The sequence below is a fragment of the Microcaecilia unicolor genome, chromosome 6 (genome assembly GCF_901765095.1).
Source record: "Microcaecilia unicolor chromosome 6, aMicUni1.1, whole genome shotgun sequence".
Taxonomy (NCBI): Eukaryota; Metazoa; Chordata; class Amphibia; order Gymnophiona; family Siphonopidae; genus Microcaecilia; species Microcaecilia unicolor.
In genome coordinates, this window is record NC_044036.1 from 112,835,893 (window position 1) to 112,856,670 (window position 20,778).

General features: G+C 41.8%; 1 protein-coding gene across 1 annotated transcript in view; it reads right to left on the reverse strand.

The window, feature by feature from the left end:
* Positions 1-20,778, reverse strand: part of NOS1AP (nitric oxide synthase 1 adaptor protein) — a 167,815-nt gene that overhangs the window by 101,397 nt on the left and 45,640 nt on the right. Inside the window, exon 2 of the mRNA XM_030207193.1 lies at positions 9,499-9,570. Within this exon, the coding sequence (XP_030063053.1) occupies positions 9,499-9,570 (72 nt within the window). The remainder of the gene's footprint in view (positions 1-9,498; positions 9,571-20,778) is intronic.

A 20,778-nucleotide genomic window follows, 5' to 3' on the forward strand; every position in this document is an offset into this window, starting at 1 on the left:
TATACGGTCTGTGCCCTGAAAAAGACAGGTACAAATCAAGGTAAGGTATACACATATGAGTTTATCGTGGGCAGACTAGATGGACCGTGCAGGTCTTTTTCTGCCGTCATCTACTATGTTACTATGTAGCCGCCCTCTGGACCGACCCCATCCTGTTTATATCTTTCCGTAGACTAGAATACCAGCATTTACTGTCTAAAATAGGCAGTTCCTTACAGAATTATCTCTTTAATGATCAAGGTGGATGAATTAATTCTTTAATCTTCATCATTATTTAAAGATTGAATTTATGTATTTTGGAAAACAAATCTTGACACTTCGTTATCTACAGTTTTAAGATATCAAGATACGGTTATACACATGAAGTCTGTCATTCAAAATATGGGTGTAATGTTGAACAGTGAATTGAACATGCAAGCATACATACATCATGTGATTTCTACTGCTGCTTTTTTTCAATTACAAGTATTTGGGTATCATTCCTTTTAGTTAAATTCCTTAAATAAAGTATTAAACTAAAAGGAATGATACCAGCATACGATTTTCGTAGAGTAGTGCAACATCTGGTACTTTTGCAATTGGATTTGGTAATTCACTCTACTTAGGTCTAAACACGACTAAAATTCAAGCTTTACAAGTTGCTCAGAACACACCAGCACGTTTGATAGGCGGAGCAAAGAGGTTTGAGTATCTCTCTCCCACTTTGAAATGCTTACACTGGTTACCAGTGAGATTTTGTGAACAATACAAGATTCTGACTTTGATACATCAACGTATATATGCTAAAAGTTCCACAATATTTTGTGGATTCTTTACTCATGTACGAGTCGCAACGAGAATTACGCTCTATGGTGAAAACAACTGCAAATTTATGTTTGCTATTTGTTTGAAACAAAAAATCGTGCATGTTCTATAGCTGGAGCTTTTTTGTGGATCTGTCTGCCAGGATATTTAAGACTTTGTGCAGATTTTCAGAAAGGTAAAAAACTGTTGAAGATTTTTTATTTTATGAAAGCATATATGAATGATTAGGGACTGATTTTTCTCAACAGTTCTCTCTACAAGTCTATAAGTTAATAATGTATTGACAGAATGAAATTTTTGTTTGTTTGTTATTGCTGGCGGTCTTTTTATATCATGTATGTTTTATTGTTACCTGCTTTGATTTAAAGCGGGATATAAATTTGTCTGAAATAAATAAATAAATATACTCATACATTAACACCCTGAACACCTGTTAGATCTGTTTATACCTTATTAGGCATTACCTGAATACCCTCTTAATGCTATGCTTTATATTAATGAGAGGTGCTCACAGTAAATACAACTCTGCTTGGGAATTAAAGAATGGCTTTTTTTTTTTTTTTTTTTACTCAAATGAATACTTACACAGATTAACAAATTTAATTAAGTTCTGATTAAAGAAATTAGTAGAAACTTACAATATTTGTATTTCAGTAAGATATTATATGTAATGTGAGTCGATACCACTGTGCTGGGCAGACTTGTACGGTCTGTGCCAGAGCCAGTGGTTGGGAGGCAGGGCTGGTGGTTGGGAGGCGGGGAGAGTGCTGGGCAGACTTATACGGTCTGTGCCAGAGCCAGTGGTGGGAAGCGGGACTGGTGGTTGGGAGGTGGGGATAGTGCTGGGCAGACTTATACGGTCTGTGCCAGAGCCGGTGGTTGGGAGGCGGAGCTGGTGGTTGGGAGGCGGGGATAGTGCTGGGCAGACTTATATGGTCTATGCCCTGAAGAGCACAGGTACAAAGTAGGGTATACACAAAAAGTAGCAAATATGAGTTATCTTGTTGGGCAGACTAGATGGACCATGCAGGTCTTTTTCTGCCGTCATCTACTATGTTACTATATTTACTCCAGCTTATCCCCAGTTTGGTGAATGGACAAACTTAGCTAGTAGCTGTCAGGTCAGTACTGCTTCAAGAAGAATCTGATTTAAAAACACAGAACATAGAAACATAGAAAAACGTCGGCAGATAAAGACCATATGATCTACTCTGTTAGAGATCCTAAGTACTCACCCCAAGCTCTCTTGAATTCAGATATTGTTTTCATCTCCACCACTTCCACCAGGAGGCCTTTCCATGAATTCACCACCCTTTCCGTGAAGAAGTATTTCCTCAGGTAACTTCTGAGTCTATCCCCTTTATCTTCATCTTATGCCCTCTCATTCCACAGCTCCTTTTCAATTTAAAGACATTTGCCTCCTGTGCATTTATGCCACATAGGTATCTAAATGTGTCTATCATATCTCCTCTCTCCCACCTTTCTTCCAAAGTATACATACTGAGATCTTTAAGTCTGTCCCCATACACTTTATGACAAAATTTCACTGTAGCAGCATTTCTGATGTTAGATCAGTTTGAATTGAGATTGCTCACCTCTGCCCAGGCGGAGATCCTTATTCCTCCATTTGATAAGATTTCTTTCTCCATGGCACATCTTTCCAGTACCTCTGCTGGGCTTAAGACTACCATTTTTTCCCCTACATACTCCAACTCATACACTCTCATACTCCTCTCCAGCTGGCTAATATCCAGGAAATCCCATGCTATATAGGGTTTGTCTCCGTAGCCATTAATGGTATATCTTGTCATTGGCTGTTGACGGGCTAACATGGAAGTAATGGAGCTTGACAGTTCATGATTGGTCCAGCTTAATGAAGGTTATGCCATGGGAATTGGTCCTATGAAGCAAAGCTAAAGCACACACAACCCAGTCTCTGATAGGCCCATCAAAGAGGAATCTCTGCAGATCTACCCTCTGACCACCTTCATGGCGGGCATAACTGTGCTAAGTTGTCACGTCCTCGGCTGTACCCAGGTCACCTATGCCCCAGTGCTCAAAACTCCAGCACTGTCATGAAACAGCACCAGAAAATAGCAGGACAGCGCAGCAAAGCTTCTTCCTAATGCTCAACACTAATGGTATACAAATATAGGAGCACTGTTAGTGTTGAGCATTAGGAAGTTAAGGGGGAGAATTGTGCCTGGTTCATGAACTCAAGAGTTGTGCGTCAAGCACAGCTTTTGTGCGCATGCCCAGTCAAACTAGGGAGCAGGAGCCAGCGCTGAGGAGTGGAGATCGGCAGGGAGGAGAGCAAGTAAACAGGAACGCTTAGATCATAAAATTTCAAATATCTTTAAAACGAATTCCAGCATTCATGAAGTTAACAACCATTGAAAATACTTTCCAGCTTCGCTGCAATGCATGCCAGTCTCTCAACTGTGTGCCATGTACAGCACAAAATCTCCCCTTCCTTTCTCTCGTGATCCTGAGCCCCCCCACCCCCCTCTCCAGAGCTGTGTTCCCATGACAAATCCTTCTTCAACCACCTGGCAGTAAGGGTGAACTTGTTGAATGCTCTGTTCTCTGAGCATCTGGGGGGAGGGAGGAACAGGAAATTACCTCATTTGAATAGGTTAGCATGCTATTTGCCCTGTTCTTTGGCGAGCTCACCGTTTCACACCGTAAGGCCGCTGAGCATTGTGCTCTGGTAAATGCAGGTGCTAGTCTGGCGCTAATGGCCTCTACTTCCTGTGTTTACTTCTGAGCAATCGGGCCTTAGTGCATCATGATTCTTCTGTCCCATGATCTCACCTAGAGTAAACAGTCTAGCTCTAAATTGCAATGCTCTTTGATACACCAGCTTGGATCAACAATGTTGACAGTTTAATTCTCCTAAAAGTACAGATCAGGCCTGGTCTGGACAATTAGGAAGCAAAGCCTAATTTGACCAACTTCCCTATAACCTACAGGCCCAGAAGTATTCTGAAACTAACCATAACACACCTGCCACACTAAAGGCCTTTCAATGACTTATTCATCTATCTCCACTAATCGTGCATTGGCATTTGAAAATGTGGCCTAGGAGGTGAGATGAGAACTGCATGTCGCTAAACATGTATTTTAAGGTGGCATCTGGTTTTGTTATGCTGATTCTTGATAAAGCTTTTATAGCAGTTATACTTTGTGCTGTAGTTGCTGAATGACTTTAAAAGTCCTCCTTGAAGTCAAACATGACATTCTTGCTTTACAGTTCCTATTCAGCAGTGCTTGCCAATCTCTTTGTGGCTATGATAGCAGCCAAATAAAACTGTGTGACCCCCCAGGAGATGCAAAATAATGGTGTACCCAGGGAGAGCCCACCCAGGTCACGACCCCATTTGGGGTCCTGACCGACAGTTTGGAAAGCTCTGCTATACAGATACAAAGGAGCAATTCTATAACTGGGCACCAGGTGTTATGCGCCAAGTTGAGGCATTCTGAATGTCAATTCTATAATGGCATCTGTGCATACAATGCAGTTATAGAATATTGGAGTGGAGTGGAGGAGTGGCCTAGTGGTTAGAGTGGTGGACTTTGGTCCTGGGGAACTGGGTTCGATTCCCACTGCAGGCACAGGCAGCTCCTTGTGACTCTGGGCAAGTCACTTAACCCTCCATTGCCCCAGGTACAAATAAGTACCTGTATATAATATGTAAGCCGAATTGAACCTGCTATGAGCTGGAAAGCGCTGGGTACAAATGTAAGACAAAAAAAATATCAACTTTATTCCAAAGATGTGTGCACAATGCCAGGTGCACTTACGGGAAAGGGAGACGAGATTTGCTATACCAACTTTCTGTGGTTACAATCAAAGTCATTTACATATTATATACAGGTATTTATTTTGTACCTGGGGCAATTGAGGGTTTAGTGACTTACTCAGAGTCAGAGGAGCTGTAGCGGGAATCGAACTCAGTTCCCTAGGTTCTCAGGCTGCTGCACTAATCATTAAGCAGGTCGATGTAGACATAAATGAGTGCACGTAAGTGTTCCATGATCTGTGTGCAACTGGCATTATTTTACAAGTTGTTTGCATATCTGGAAGACATGCTATTGCCTCTCCCATGCTCCAGCCATAGGTGCACTCCCTTGCAGTTAATGCGCTATTTTAGAGACTAGTGCATAGTGCATTCATTTATTTAAAACATTAAAACAAGAACATTCAAAAGAACAGAATAAAATACATAATATGCAGCTATCCAATAAACAAGATAAGGCTCTCAAATCATATGTGCATAAGCGGTTATTATCCTGGGAGCAGCAGATGCGCCTTGTCAATCTCTAAGGATGGAACCATAAGAACAAAAAAATTAGAAGCAGTGAGAAACCCCAAAAAACTAACTCCCAACTGCACAGAAACTAAAAAAGGGGCGAACACTAGAAAAACACACAAAATGGTCAAATTATTATTGGTTAACAATATGCACATGGTTAAAAAAAAAAGTGCCCTTAAAGGCTGTGGGGGGGAAAAATCTTCTCCTTCCACTTCTCAGAAGGCTGCTACTAAACATTCAGAAGACAAATCAACTTCTGGAAAATGAATCCAGAAGCAAATCTTTCCTGTGTCCTAGAGAACATCTACATCTCCTGGAATTTGGAATGGAATGTGAGGGCTGCTGCTAGGGATGCCAGCTCACAGGTCAAAGTCAACAAAACCCCCACAGAACTCTGACTAACACCATTGCCCTGTCAGAAGGAAATGAATGGCTTGTAATTAGCTGACAAGAGTTCCAAGCAGTGATCAGCACCATTATTCACAGCATTCTGGGGCTGATTCACCAAAGTGTGCTACTAATACTGATTTAGCCTAACAGTCTTTATGAAAATCATTGTAAAATAGGATGCAGCAGGTACATTCAAACTGTACCCTTTGTTCCTGTTGCATATATTTCACAGCCTGGATAACTAATAATTGCAATTATTATACAGCATAAAATTAGAAGTTAACAGATGAAATAATTTGCCATCTCATGCAGGGTTCGACATTGTCAAATCTACCAAGTCAAATCTAGAGACTGATTTTATTAATAGCGGGATGAACCATATCATTATCATATTATAGAAAACTTTTGCTTTTAATGGAATTGAATTATTACACCTGTGTGATCTGATTTCAATTTTAATTACATTATTACCCCATTATTCAGATGTGGCAGTGTTTGATTTGTTACTAACATGTATTAAGGGAATAACGTATGATATTTGCTTCTTAACCCATGTTAACCCGCAAAATTGTGCATTATTTTACTGTAATGCATTTTAGTTTGTTATGGTGGGTTTTATAATGTCATGCAAAACAGCTCAATATTATGTAAATCTAATAATGTAGCTTCCATTGAACATTGCAAGCTGCGTTATTCCAGGAAAAATACCACCAGAGGCACCAGTGCTGTAAACAGACCACAGTTGAGATCCTCTTTCTCTGTCCCCCAAAAAGACCCCCCTACCCTTAGAGCACACTCTCCAACCCTGACAGACCATCCAAGACCTCCCTAAAACACATTGGTAGTAAGCATTCAAACTCTGACCACAATCTCCCCCACCCCCCTCCACATGGCCTATCTCAAAACGTAGTGGGAGTCTAGGAATTGCAGAGCAGGAATGGGTTCAAAATTGCACCCGTGAACCTAATCAGTAGTCTCCTGGTACTACTGTTAGGGGCCAGGCTGCCATATAAGGACACCTCTGTCTATCCCCCTCTCATCCCCTTTCACTGAACTGTACTAACAAATATGGATAACCTAAGACTTAAATGAGTGTTGCATTGTTTCTTTATGACATGTCAAAGATACTTTTTATTGTTCTGACTAAATTTAACACCTGCAACTTGATCGTTGACCCTTATTTCCACATGTGTAACTAGACTAACACAGAAATCAGAATTCTCTAATCATATTGCATAACAATTATAACATATTCATGTCACACTAACTTGCAAAGATAAGATTATGGTAGCAGGGTATATATATTACAAACATTTGTAATAGAAAATACCTAACTATGCACTTCATGCCACAGGAAGGGACCGAAGCTTGGGTTCCAACCCTCTAAAGACTGCAGGGCATTAAGGGTACCATACTGAAGGAACTAACATTACCGAACAATTTATTTACTCTATAACACACATATTAAGTATGTTTGAAATAATTATCTCTGAATTCTTATGAATAGTTTACAAAAAATGAATCCAAGAAATAATACCAGAAACAGATTTATGATACGTAGAAAGAAAAATAAACAAATGCTCAATGCTTAGCAGAAATCCCCCAAGAGGGGCATAATCGAATGGGTGCCCAAATTTTCCTGAGGGCGTCCTCATAGGACGTCCCCGCGAAGGGGCGGGGAAACCCGTATTATCGAAACAAGATGGGCGTCCATCTTTCGTTTCGATAATACAGTTGGGGACACCCAAATCTCAACATTTAGGTCGACCTTAGAGATGGTCAACCTTAGAGGTATTCGTCCCCGGTTTTTGGCGATAATGGAAACCAAGGACACCCATCTCAAAAACGACCAAATCCAACTCATTTGGTCGTGGGAGAAGCCAGCATTTGTAGTGCACTGGTCCCCCTGACATACCAGGACACCAACCAGGCACCCTAGGGGGCACTGCAGTGGACTAACTGATGCACTAACTGAACGGAAAAAGCCCTTCCCTTACCGATCCCTTAGCGATTCGGAAAGGAACAGGCATGCATGAAGGAAATCGCATGCAAATGAGCTGCTCACTGTTAGCTCATTTGCACACGATTTCCTTCCTAAGGAGGGGAAGCCAGTGCAGAGCAGCCAAGCATTATGCATAGCTGCTCTGCAAAAGCCAAAGACGGCTTCATGCATGCAGACAAGCTGTGTGTATAATAGCCGTCTACAACCTTAAATAAAAATTGCCATCTACAACCTTAGAAAAATACAAGTCCAGGTGAAAATGTCCAAGTGCTCGTCAGGGACGTCTTTTTTTTTTTTTTTTTTTTTTTTAAGAGCATGGGTGAAGGACGTCCTTTGTTATGCCTCCGTCCCTGCGACGGCAGTTGAGGACGTCCAAAATGTGGATGTTTCTGTGCGAAGGATGTCCATGCCTTTGCTATGCCTCCGACACCCCCTTTATTTATTTGGATTTTGGATCACAAGTAGCAGCAGTGGGATTTGAACTGGCCACCTCTGGATTGCAAGACCAGTGCTCTAACCACTAGGCCACTCCTCCACTCCACTCCCTTGAAATTTGGCCATCCCTGTGGGGGGGGGGGGGGGCAGTTCAGGACGTCAAATGTTTGAAAGAAGGACATCCACGCCTTTGCTATGCCTCCGCTGACACACACATAGCTCCCCCCCCCCCAGAGACCTGCATACTGCTGCGATGGACCTGAGTATGACATTTCAGGCTGGCAAAAAAAGTTTTTTAAGTTGTTTTTTTTCGGGGTGGGAGGTGGTTAGTGACCACTGGGGGAGTCAGGGGAGGTCATCCCCGATTTCCCTCCGGTGGTCATCTGGTCAGTTCGGGCACCTTTTTGAGGCTTGGTCGTAAGAAAAAATAGGCCAAGTAAAGTCGCCTAAGTGCTCGTCAGGGACGCCCTTCTTTTTTCCATTATCGCTCGAGGACGCCCATGTGTTAGGCACGCCCCAGTCCCGCCTTCGCTATGCCTTCAACACACCCCCGGGAACTTTGGTTGTCCCTGTGACGGAAAGCAATTGGGGACGCCCAAAATTGGCTTTCGATTATGCCGATTTGGGCGACCCTGAGATAAGGACGCCCATCTCCCGATTTGTGTTGAAAGATGGGCGCCCTTCTCTTTCGAAAATAAGCCTGATTGTCACCTAGCTCTTCGAATAGGCTGGATAAGTTGCCTATAAATATTATATCTTAAATGACAACCAGAAGGAAGCTGTACTACGAGCGCATTAGCAGTAAATTTGAGAGACTGAGATCAAACTCCACATGCCCTAGCTTAGGAGTGAGGTTCACTCCAGTCATGGTACATGCAAAACTAACCCACTTGGAGACATTGCCCCCAAGCCATAATTTAGAGGATGAACCAAATACTTAACAAGAATATTCAAAAGAACAGAATAAAAAGCACAATATGCAGCTATCCGATAAACAGAATATGGCTCTCAAGTCACAGAAAAAGAGAAAAGGTTAATCGAACTTCATAGGAGGATGTAGGAGCAGCTACTATGGTTGGACACAGGTGGACTCTATTTAACATATGTACCTTGTTCAAGTAATTTTGAAAACTGAGCCAATGTGGGTTTGCTATGACAAAGGGTGTAAACACTTATGTAATTGAGACTTTTTGCTTTTTTAATGAACAAGGTCAATTACAATACAATAAAATACTAAAGTATAGAATCAAGAAACAAAAAAGCAATATTACAATACAACAAGATTTCTACAATCACTCTTTCAAGTTGAAAGTAAAAGAACCTCCTACTTTAAAGCTTTTTGAATTTTTAAACAGCAGAATTTGAAACTTTATAGGGTATGAACCTTTTACAAGGTGCGTGTTTTCCCATATCTCCCCCCCCCCCCCCCCCCCCCCCCCCGATCTCAACCTATAACCTTTTCTCAAGTTGTGCCCAGTAGGGGAGTCTAGCAGGACCCCTTGGAGTTCAAAATGAGCCACTTGAAAGCCACAGTAAAAAAATTTAACTTACTCTTATTCTCCTCATGGCAGCAACAATCTCCACCCTGCTGTTCGGCCTGGGAACATCTAGACTTCCAACGTACTGAGAACAAAAGACAAACCAGATACCCAAGTGAGTCCAAGATGCAAATAAGCAGTCACAGACATCACTTTGTTCAGGCTACATTTACATCTAGTATATAACTGTGCTAGTTCCTCTATCTAAATAGTGATTTGATCACTGTGTATATATTATCTTACTCTGTGTTGCTTGTGAACAGAAGGAAAACTGCTTGCAAGACCCTGTGGAGAAGCGTCCCATGTTATTCCATACATGTACTAGTTACTTACCTACATATTTTCACCTACTTGAGTCTCATGTATCCTCTTCTCTGTGTAATTATGTCCTAACTGTAAAATTTATTTAAATATTAATAATTAACTGGCAATTTTCCTTTAACAACAAAGAACTGCTGAAACTATACCTTTGACAGGCTGCTTTCAGATTTAAGAGTTGTCTTTCAAACACTACATTTAAATAAGACTCTACCTGCTCTTCAATTGTCTAAGAGAAACATAAATGGCAATTAAAATGAACAAGAATTGCATTTTATAAAAAAAAAAAAAAAAGAGTTAATTGCATAATTACGATGTACAAACTTATCAGTTTGGCTATGGACTTGAACAAATAGGAAAAAAGTGTGCGTATTGAGTGTGTGTCCTGAAAGGAAGATGGTAGGGGTGATCTGAACAGAGTGCTCCCCCACATTCAGTTGGTCCACAAAGAATAATAAAATGAAAGAGATAGTAACATAATATACTTAACTACTTGTATTACATGTCACTGTCAAATTTTCAAAAGATGGATTTTACAGTTTAGCCACAGGGTGCACTGAGCCAAAGCAACAAGTATTGCTGTGTTTCTCCACCACTAAGGCCCAGATGCATCAACCAAACGTAAAAAAATCTAAAACGTAAAAGTCCTTAACGAATTTGAAAAAACGAAGAATGCACCAAAAAAACAAGTCACACATGTTCGGTGCGGTATTGAAAAGTACAATGTATTAAACATTTGTTAAAGTGGTGTAATCCCCGTTGGTAATCGGCCCCTAAAGCATGCGCAGAGCAGCCAAGCGTTTTGCTGGCTGCTCTGCGCATGTAAAAACAACAGCAACAAAAAAAAAAAGCCACAAACACGTGGCTCCCCGCTTCCCCCTGGTTTTTAGTACAGAAAAATTACTGTTACTCCCTACATCACAGCGTTTCAGGAACAAATGTGAACTATCTGCAACTGGTTCAAAATTGTCCAGCATGCTTACTGTGAGCTATTGAAAGATATCATATTATTAAGTCTGTACTGGCTGCCTATGCTGAGCCATTAAAACTTAAAATCTTGTTTACATACCAAGTTATTGGTAAAATATGAGTCACAGTTTCTAAAACATAAATCAAAAAAGGATCGGGAGGGGGCAAAGGCGCTCGTCAGGAGCATCCTGTATGGACGGCCTTGCCCCCCCCCCCCGCGTCCCCCTGCACGAAAACTCCAAATTTTAGCAGCCCCTCCCCGGCCCCCCTCCCTTCCTGTTCCTTTCTCTCTACTCTCCCACAGCTCCGCCTCCCGCCATCCTCCGCCCCCGTGCCTTGCCCCCGCCGCCCCCCTTAAGGTCATCGCCACCACTCCCCCCTCCGCATTACCGGGCCCGCGCAGCACCTCTCACCTCTGTATGAAGGCGCTGCACGGGCAAGACCATCTGATCGCTGCAGTCTTCAGGACGTCTCTCTCCTTTCCGGACCTGGGCCCGCCCCCGTCTGACGTAGGTATCTTACGTCAGACGGGGGCGGGCCCAGTTCAGGGAAGGAGAGAGACGTCCTGAAGCCTGCAGCGATCAGATGGTCTTCTTGCCCGTGCAGCGCCTTCATACAGAGGTGAGAGGCGCTGTGCGGTCCCGGTAATGCAGAGGGGGGGCCCGGTGGAGGGGGGGGAGCGACAGCGATGACCTCAGGGGGGGGGTGGCGGGAGGCAGAGCTGTGGGAGAATAGAGAGAAAGGAACAGGAAGGGAGGGGGGTTCAGTGAAAATGCAGACAGCAGGGCCTCCCAAAAAAATTCCTCCTGAACAGACACTCTCAAATTCTTGCAGGGGGAAGCGGGGAGCAGCGGGGGGGGGGGGGGGGGGGATACAGGACGCTCCTGACGAGCGCCTTTGCCCCCTCCTGATCCTTTTTTGATTTTGTTTTCATTTTCTATTTTATGCAAAGGGAAGCGGGGAGCCACGTGTTTGTGTTGTTTATCTCACTTTTGTTTTTAAACATGCCAGCTTGGATTTTTATGCTGCAGGGGGAAGCGGGGTTAGTGCAAAAAAGGTGCCGGTACTCATAAGTAAATAAGTATTGCCATACTGGGAAGGGCCAAAGTTCCATTGAGCCCAGCATCCTGTTTCCAACAGTGGCCAATCCAGGTTACAAATACCTGTGGGCACTACATATAGCAACCTACACGGCTCTGGCACTAGACCCCTAATTCTATAAATGTACACACACAATTTGACACTTATAGACAGATGATCAAAACTCCGGCGCCGTTCTGAACAGCACCGGAAAAATAACGCCACAACAGCAAAGGGAAAGAACTCCATAATACTCAACGCTAATAACATGCAAATTTAGGCACGTTGTTAGGATTCAACTCTGGGGACAACTGCGGGAGGCTTGTGCCTTGGCATGTGTTCAAGAGCTGTGCGTTCAGAATGCCAGAGGGGGAAGATGGAAGGAGGAGGAAGAAGGCAGCAGCTCCCGGCAGAACGTGCTTCATGTACTCCTATTTGCTGAGATTTGTGCAACAAGCAGATCCCCTAACTTCTTCATTACAGATTTCGCAAACATCCAGGAAACACCATCTCTGATATCAGCAGGTGCCACGTTTCTCAGCAGGTGGAAAATATTCAGGCAGACGTTAACAAGAAGCTACCAGACAGATCAGGAAGCTGATCCTTGCTTCCTGCTTCTACAGATGTTATTGAAAAGGAAGCTTATAATTCAGTACTGAAGATTAATTAAAACTACCTGGGCTCCTCTTCAACAAACCTAATGCCAGCTCCAAGCTGGTGCTCTTCTTGGAGCATCAGATCAAATCCCAGATGACCAGATTTGGATGCAATTTGCACTAGTCTTTGGCGTGCTCGCTGTCCCCCGAGCTGGAGCCACATTTACTTCTGTGCCTCGAGGCCTTAGTCAGCAAAGCTGCGCATGCAAGTTACAGAATAGTGCCAGTTATGATTCTAACTTGTTAAATTAGCTGATAATTGGCATTAACAACCGATAATTGTCTATAATTGGTGTTAATTGGCTCTGGAATTTACTCCCAGAGGGACTACATATAACTCGAGACTACCTCTACTTCAGGAAGCAGGTGAAAGCCTGGCTCTTCGCCCAAGCCTTTAATACATAGGGTGTCCGACTATACACACATTCTGAACCTGGACTAGCTTGCAACACACACTGTAACTTGGATCAGTTCCTTATCTCTTGCTTAACTATACAACGCACTTGCCTCGAGTTTAACTATCCATCAAATTATCTCAACTGACTCTGTACCATGCATCCTGTTCCCATTGTATATCTGCTCTTGGTCCCTCAGCTATATGCTAAGCCATATTGTAGAAAATCTTTAGCATCATATACATGTTAGTTGAATGTTCTAATGCATGTTTATTAGGTGTATCATTAGTTTTATGCTAACATTGTATTATATCTCTGGTATTTGAATTCCAGGGCTGTTAAATGTGTATATTTTTGATACTGTTTCACAGTAGTTCTATTATTAGTTTTCAATTTACTGTTATCAGGTTTACCTCATTTATTGTATTTATGGTTATTCTTGGTTATTTTACTACTAGGAAAAAAGGCCCGTTTCTAGAAGAAATGAAATGGGCGCTAGCAAGGTTTTCCTCGGAGTGTGTATGTTTGAGAGAGTGTGTGAGAGACAGAGAGTGAATGTGCGAGTGTGTGACAGAGAGAAAGTGAGACTGGGTGCGAGTGTGTCTGTGAGAGAGAGTGTGTGTGTGACATTGAGAGTGTGTGCCAGGGGCGCCCCCCCCCTCCCAGTTCCAGGGTCCCCCTCCCTCCCCCTCTGAGTTCCAGGGTCGCCCCCTCCCTCCCTCCGAGTTCCAGGGTTGTCCCCCCCTCCCTCTTGTTATGCCGTTAACAAAATTTGTAAGGTTTATGTTAAACTGTACCTACTATACACTGCCTTGGGTGAATCTCTTCATAAAGGTAGTTAATAAATCGCAATAAATAAATAATTGTCTTTTAATTGCAGTTAAATTCGTAACCGCACTTAGTATTGTACAAATTGAGTGCGGAAAATCTACAGCGTGCAGCTGGAAGGGGGTGTGGACCTGGAAAGTCAGGTGTGTGCCTAGCACTTATGTACGCAGGTTATAGACTATTAGCAGTTAACACGCCTGACAGCATTTACGTTGAAACATTTACACCAGCAACTGAGCTACTGTTAAGTGCTTGCGCCTAAAGTTAGGTGAATAACTTCTGTCCTAAACTAGGATTCACATAATTACTGACATAGAATTTGCACAGTGCGCATCAACCTAGCACCTAACTTTAGGTGAACCATAGAAAACTACCCCCTAGGTGTCCTCATACATAGAGAGCTATATGGTTAAGTCACTAGGCTTCACAGTGCAGTTTATAAGAAAGAAAATGATATACACACCTGATTCACTAAGAGATAGTCCAGTATGGGTACAAATACAGAGGTATGGTTATGGGGATGGAAAGCATGACTCATGGAATTATTTCCCACAATTCTTCACTCACATTTGCGTGTGAGCATCAGCATTCACTGTGTGTGTGTTCGAGTGAGAGGGAGGAGAGGGGAAGGCAAGGATAGGACTGTTTGAAAATGAGAAATTCTTTAACTACTCTGTTTCACTGTATCAATATGTTTACATGCTGCAGCTGCTGAAACTGCCTTTCCTAGAGAAATGCATTGGGCAATTTTAGGAGAACTTTATTGCTCTTGAAACCCCTGATCCCATCTGGCCTATTTTTTGGACTCAATGTCTTCTCTCTCTTTTTTTTTTTTATCCCACACCAAATTTAGTCACACTCCCATTATTTTTGAAGAGTTATTTTGCCTCAAGACACATTTTCAATCCCTATGTATAATTTGTTTTCCAACATTCCGTTGGAAGTAAAACCTAGCATCACTAGAACAGTCTACTGGAGAGGCTCCCAATCCACCTAGTTTGGGTTCATATTTCTGTTTAACCACATTAGATGGGGTTGGAGTTAATAAAAAGCTCAAATATTGCTAATCTGTACTAAAACTATAAATTCCACCAAAACTAGGGTTTAAAGGATTAAAATCAAGGGTTCTGATGTTAGTTTTTAAACAAAAAATGCCAGTAAAACATACCCACTATAATTTAAAAAAAAAGTCATAAAATTACAGTTGAGGAGTGCAAGAGCTGGACTTTATGGAAACCTAGAACTGGTTGGATCTTGCATTTCACATCCATCTTTTTGGAGACAGGCTGGATGGTAAGTGGGATCTGCCAGATAAACCACTGCTGTTCTAGCAGAAGGCCAGGATTTAGTAACAGCAGTAAGCGTGTCTGGGTTTAAAAAAGGTTTGGACAAGTTCCTGGAAGAAAAATCTATAACTTGCTATTAAGACAGATAGGGGGATTGGGCTATGATTTTGACATGGAGGTGTTGGAGAAACACATGCATTCTTTACTGCATGTATCTATAGCATCCCAAATGGTAGAAAATGGCTACAAACTTTTGTACCAATGACACTACACGCCCAGTCGCCTTAGGTCTATATATGGACAGGGTAGTGACTTATGCTGGAGGGGGTGTGGAGCACAGGGAACCTTCTTACATATCTGGTAGGTTTGTCTGGTGGCACAGGCCTTTTGGGACCAGGTGATGCTGCTAGCTTCTGATATATTGGGTCAAACTTTAAATAAAATGATAGCTGGATATTTGCTAAATACTGGCCCTTTCACACTGCCCCGAGACAAGAGGCGACTCACCCATCAGATTGTCACAGTGAGGTATCTGCTTCTGGCCTCAGCTTGGAAAGTGCCCACTTTACCTAGTCACAATATGCTCTTGCACAAATTGAGCCACCTACATTTGATGTCTAAGCTGATGGCAACCAAGAGAAATAATCTTTTATCATTTCAGCGTATTTGGGACAGCTACAATACCTGGATTGACTCAAAACTTACCAGCCATACCATTAACAGCACTCTCTTGAAGACATAGACTCATTCACAGCACTCTCCTCTGTGTAACATTAGTTCAGTGAGATGGGGAGGGGGTGGGGATTAGAGGTGGGAGGGAGGGTGGCTGAGGAGTTTTACCAGGTCACTGTTTAGGTTGTACTATGGCCACATATTGAAGAGTTCTGATATGTCTAATATTGTGTTCTGTGACCACTGTTTTGTATGTGCTATAAGGTTGATGTACATGGTTTTTCTTACTTGCAAACTATAAATAAAACTTTTTAAAAAAGATAGCCACTACTTATCCTTGGGACGGTAGCACGGAATCTTGCTACTCTTTGGGATTTTGCCAGGTACTTGTGACCTGGATTGGTCACTGTTGGGAGTAGGATACTGGGTTAGATGGACCATCTGTCTGACCAAGTATGGCTATTTTTATGTTCTTATATTCTTAGTAAGACCACAGTGGCCTTTGGAGCCTTTATGAGCTTCTAAAGTCCAAAGACACATGAACATGGTTCTGCTGCCTGCTGAAGCGGGAACAGTCTCCCTCTTGACATTCACTGAACAAAACCCTGGTAGAAGATGCCCTCATAAGGGGACTCACTCCATGTTGGGATTCTGCTTCTATTCAGGAAGAATGAAATCCGGATCTAGAAATTCTGCCAGCACATTGTGTAAGATGTCAGAGTGGGGAGAAGTGACTCTTGAGGAATCTGAAGTAGAAAGCAGAGACACTACTGGATCTTGAGAAGAGCAAGTGTCCTTCTGAGCAGGAGTTACATCAATGGATTGAGATGGCCTCGCACTTGGTTATTGATACTGAATATTTAGCAGGTTTAAGTACCTATTAAACTCGTTGAACAGGACTGGAAATGAAAGCATGCTGCTGAACAGGGAAGGACTGAGGATGAACTGGGGAGCAAGACAAGTTATGCACTGTACCTATATAAAAAAGATCTTTGCTGAATCAATCTGCAGGTGGTCATCAGTGTACATACGTAATAATGACTGCACTGACAGTGGTCAAAATATATCAGCAATAGGGTCTTGGCAATGTCTCTTTGATAAGAGTTGACTATGCTGGAAATGAGAGCACAGGCTTGCAACTTGGCGAACATGTCAGTGCTGATGTGCTCACGGGATAATCCCAAAAATAAATAAATAAGTTAAAAATTCTACCTGGGAGAGGACAGAAGTCAAGATGGCAGTGTGAATTTGCAGTTGGCTGCAAGACTGCTCCAAGTTTCTTTTTTTCTCACTTTTATATTACCTTTAAGATGCCATCAGAACTCAAGGGCAAGCTCATGGTTTATTCCTCTGAATCCCTGGTGTTGACTGTGTCCCATTGGTTATCCTTCTTCCACAAGGTCTCAAAGTTGTCAGTTATATCTACCTCTTCATTTGGTGCTATGTACTTTAACTCTCCTTCTATTATCTACATACAAGCATTTCAAAATACATTGGGTTTTTGTTGTTGTTGTTTTTTGTATTTACAAGCTGCTTAGTAGTTGACAGGGATAAAGAGACAGAGTTGAAAGATACCAAATTACTTACGCAGAATATCGACTGCATCTGTGTCTGTCAAAGAAGCATTGGAGCAGTAAGGGCACCGCCACTTTGTCTGGCAGTATTGTTGATGTCTGCCGCAGAAGTAGAGAGGGCAGTAGGCATCTGTGTATATCACAGGAAAGGGAGCTACAATTTGACAACCTGCCAAGGATCTGGGATGACTAAATCTATAGCCGATGTTTCATTTTTAACTGAAAAAATGGGTTTCTGATGAGTAACCAGGAATTCAGTTCTAAAGACTACATATGCAGAATGTAGAATCTGGAAGAGAACATGGCTCTTATTCATGATAAAATTCTGTTGCACCATGATATAGAGCAATTTCAACATTTCAATAGACATCTTAATTTATGTTTTTTGCATTTCCATAGGCCAACTGGAATTATCTCTAGGGATGTTGAAGAAATATCGAATGAAGTTTTCCATTTTACTTCTGACTCCATTTCAACCGACTATCAACTGTCTCTCCATTCCCTCCTACCTCTTCTTGACAAAACTAGCATATGAGATTATATGCTCCTTAAGCACCATTTAAGAATATCCCTCCATGAGGCCTGTACTTCCGCCAGTCTGGGATTATCCACCAAGTAGTTCAGAGTTTTATTCAGTAACATCTTTAAGAAAGATTTATACCCCAGCATTAGAACTGAATAGCATATTTTACTATTCGGCTGTAAAAAAAAATATAACAAAAAAATATTCAGCCGAATGTGAATACCAAATACGAATAATGGGCACTGAGTTTTAGCATAGCAAATAATAAAAGAAGCAACGTGAAATCGGAGATCAAGTGTTTATTTCAACAGGATTTAGCACAGTAGAGTCCCGGACTATTCATATTCAAATTAAATCATTATTTGACTGATTATGAATAATGTATTCAGGGCAAATGTACATTCAGGGCACTATTTGAATCGAATACAAATATTCGGTACAGCCCTACTCAGCATAGATCCATTCAACCTTCAAGAAGAGAACTCAAAGGGCCCTCCTGAAGGACAAAAACTACCAGGCTGAGATTATGATCTAATATGTAACCAGGTAGAATGCCACATCCCCAGACCCTTACCATTATCTCCAAAGACCCTTCTATATGTCTGATGTCATACAGAAAAAAGTGTAGACCCTGGCCTCTGGATACTTATCCCCATTGCCTTCATGATACTTGGTAAGTCAATATTAAACAATTCTCACAAATAAACAATCTGCACGAGTGTATAGTTATAACAAAGAAACTACCAAACACATCACTCCAATATAGTGTCACACTGGGGATTCAGATCTGAAGGATAAAATATATTAAATTTTTAAAAATAGCCTCAGTATAACAGGGAGCCTGACTTTTATGCTCCACTGTACAAAATAACATCACAGGCTTCCACCACCTTCCGAAAAAAAAACACAGAGAAAAACTCCCAGAATATTTCAAAAATTCTAAAGAAGTGGGAGAAAAGTCTGTGTTTAAAAACAGACTGTGAAAATCCTATGAGGCTGCACTTCTGCTATGACAATTTGGATGTTCTGAGCTAAGTAAAGTTTACTTTTTGTCAGAATTAGAATTCATTCATTAGTAAGGATGGAAGTTTAAGCAATTCAAGCAATGTTATAAGAGTTTTTGCTCTATTTTGAGTTTTCTTTACTTGCAGGAAGGCTTCTCTGTTTAAATGAGGATTTTAGTCTAGTGAGGGATTGCTAATTAGTGTCTATTTGGGTGATTTATATTCATAGTGAGATCTAGTATTGTGGGTATTTGGATCTGTATTGTTAAATTGTGTTACCCTCCCTTCTGTTTTTTTAAACACAGACTTTTCTCCCACTTCTTTAGAATTTTTGAAATATTCTGGGAGTTTTTCTCTGTGTTTTTTTTCGGAAGGTGGTGGAAGCCTGTGATGTTATTTTGTACAGTGGAGCATAAAAGTCAGGCTCCCTGTTATACTGAGGCTATTTTTTAAAATTTAATATATTTTATCCTTCAGATCTGAATCCCCAGTGTGACACTATATTGGAGTGATGTGTTTGACAGTTTCTAAGTCAATATTAAACCCATGGCGGTATTTCTATTCCTGGATATTCAATGTCAAGCCATACACTGATACTAGCAATAAATATCCAGGTATTCGTCAGCTACCAGAAACTATCCAGGTACCGGGGCTGAATATTGGCGGTACTCGGATAGCTTCTGGCTCTGCCTCGGCTCCACCCAGCACTACCCAGTTAGTGCCAAGGCAGTCAGACCGGAATTTCAGCAGTACCAGTTATGACCTAGTGAGCAGGCCTTATCTAGGTAGGGCCCTGCTGAATATCAGGCCCAATGTTCCTCTATCAACTTCCACAGATCTCCTTGTAGGCAACCCTCTGGATGATAATGCTTTGGTAGACTCCAACCCATGTTGGCCAGTGTCAAGGACACACACAAAGGTAACAATGGACCCATTCCAAACTCTGACAGGACCTTGGGGGGGGGGGGGGAGGGGGGAAGTGCACTGAAGCCCCAATCTCAAACCACAAAAACTGGGGAGCAAACATACCCTTAGCTCCTCTCCAAAACACCCACCCCATAAACAGAAAATCTACAACATCCACCAACCCTTAGGCTGCTAAGAGGTCATGGGTATACCAAAATACTTTATTAAATACATCTAACAACAACTAAGAACAAAATGCCAAATTAAAAGCTACTTAAAAGCATAATACTGCCAAAATTTACAAAAGAAACCTTGTAACAGTTTAAAAGCATTCCCTTGGGATTAAAATTGCCCCCAAATTTAAAACATTAAAACAGTGAACGGTTCGTTGTATCTGATAAGAGGACCTAACTGGGAGCAAAATCACTGAGATGTAGCAATGTATCTTTGATGCTTTTAAAGCAAAGTGTGCTCATAGAATCAATAAGACCATCACAGATCAAATAGGTCAATTGATTGTCCAAACTGTTTATATAATCATCGCACACAGATGAAACCCATTTGTGAAAACATATGAACATTCAAAAACAACATTTTAAAGAAAATAATACACGTTATCTTTATATCAACTTGATCATATGCTTATTAGCTTGGTCTTCTTTACATGGGTCCCGACATGGACCAGGTTTCGTGGCAAGCTGTTTTAAGGAACCCAAAGCTTGGCATCACTAGACTCTTACGTTCAGACTTTCATATATGTTCAAAAGAAGAAAGAACACATATATATTCTTTACAACATCCGTAAAATCCGCCACTTTCTTTCCGAGCACTCTACCAAAACCCTCATCCACACCCTTGTCACCTCTCGTTTAGACTACTGCAATCTGCTTCTTGCTGGCCTCCCACTTAGTCACCTCTCCCCTCTCCAGTCGGTTCAAAACTCTGCTGCCCGTCTTGTCTTCCACCAGGGTCGCTTTACTCATACTACCCCTTTCCTCAAGACCCTTCACTGGCTCCCTATCCGTTTTCCCATCCTGTTCAAACTTCTTCTACTAACCTATAAATGTACTCACTCTGCTGCT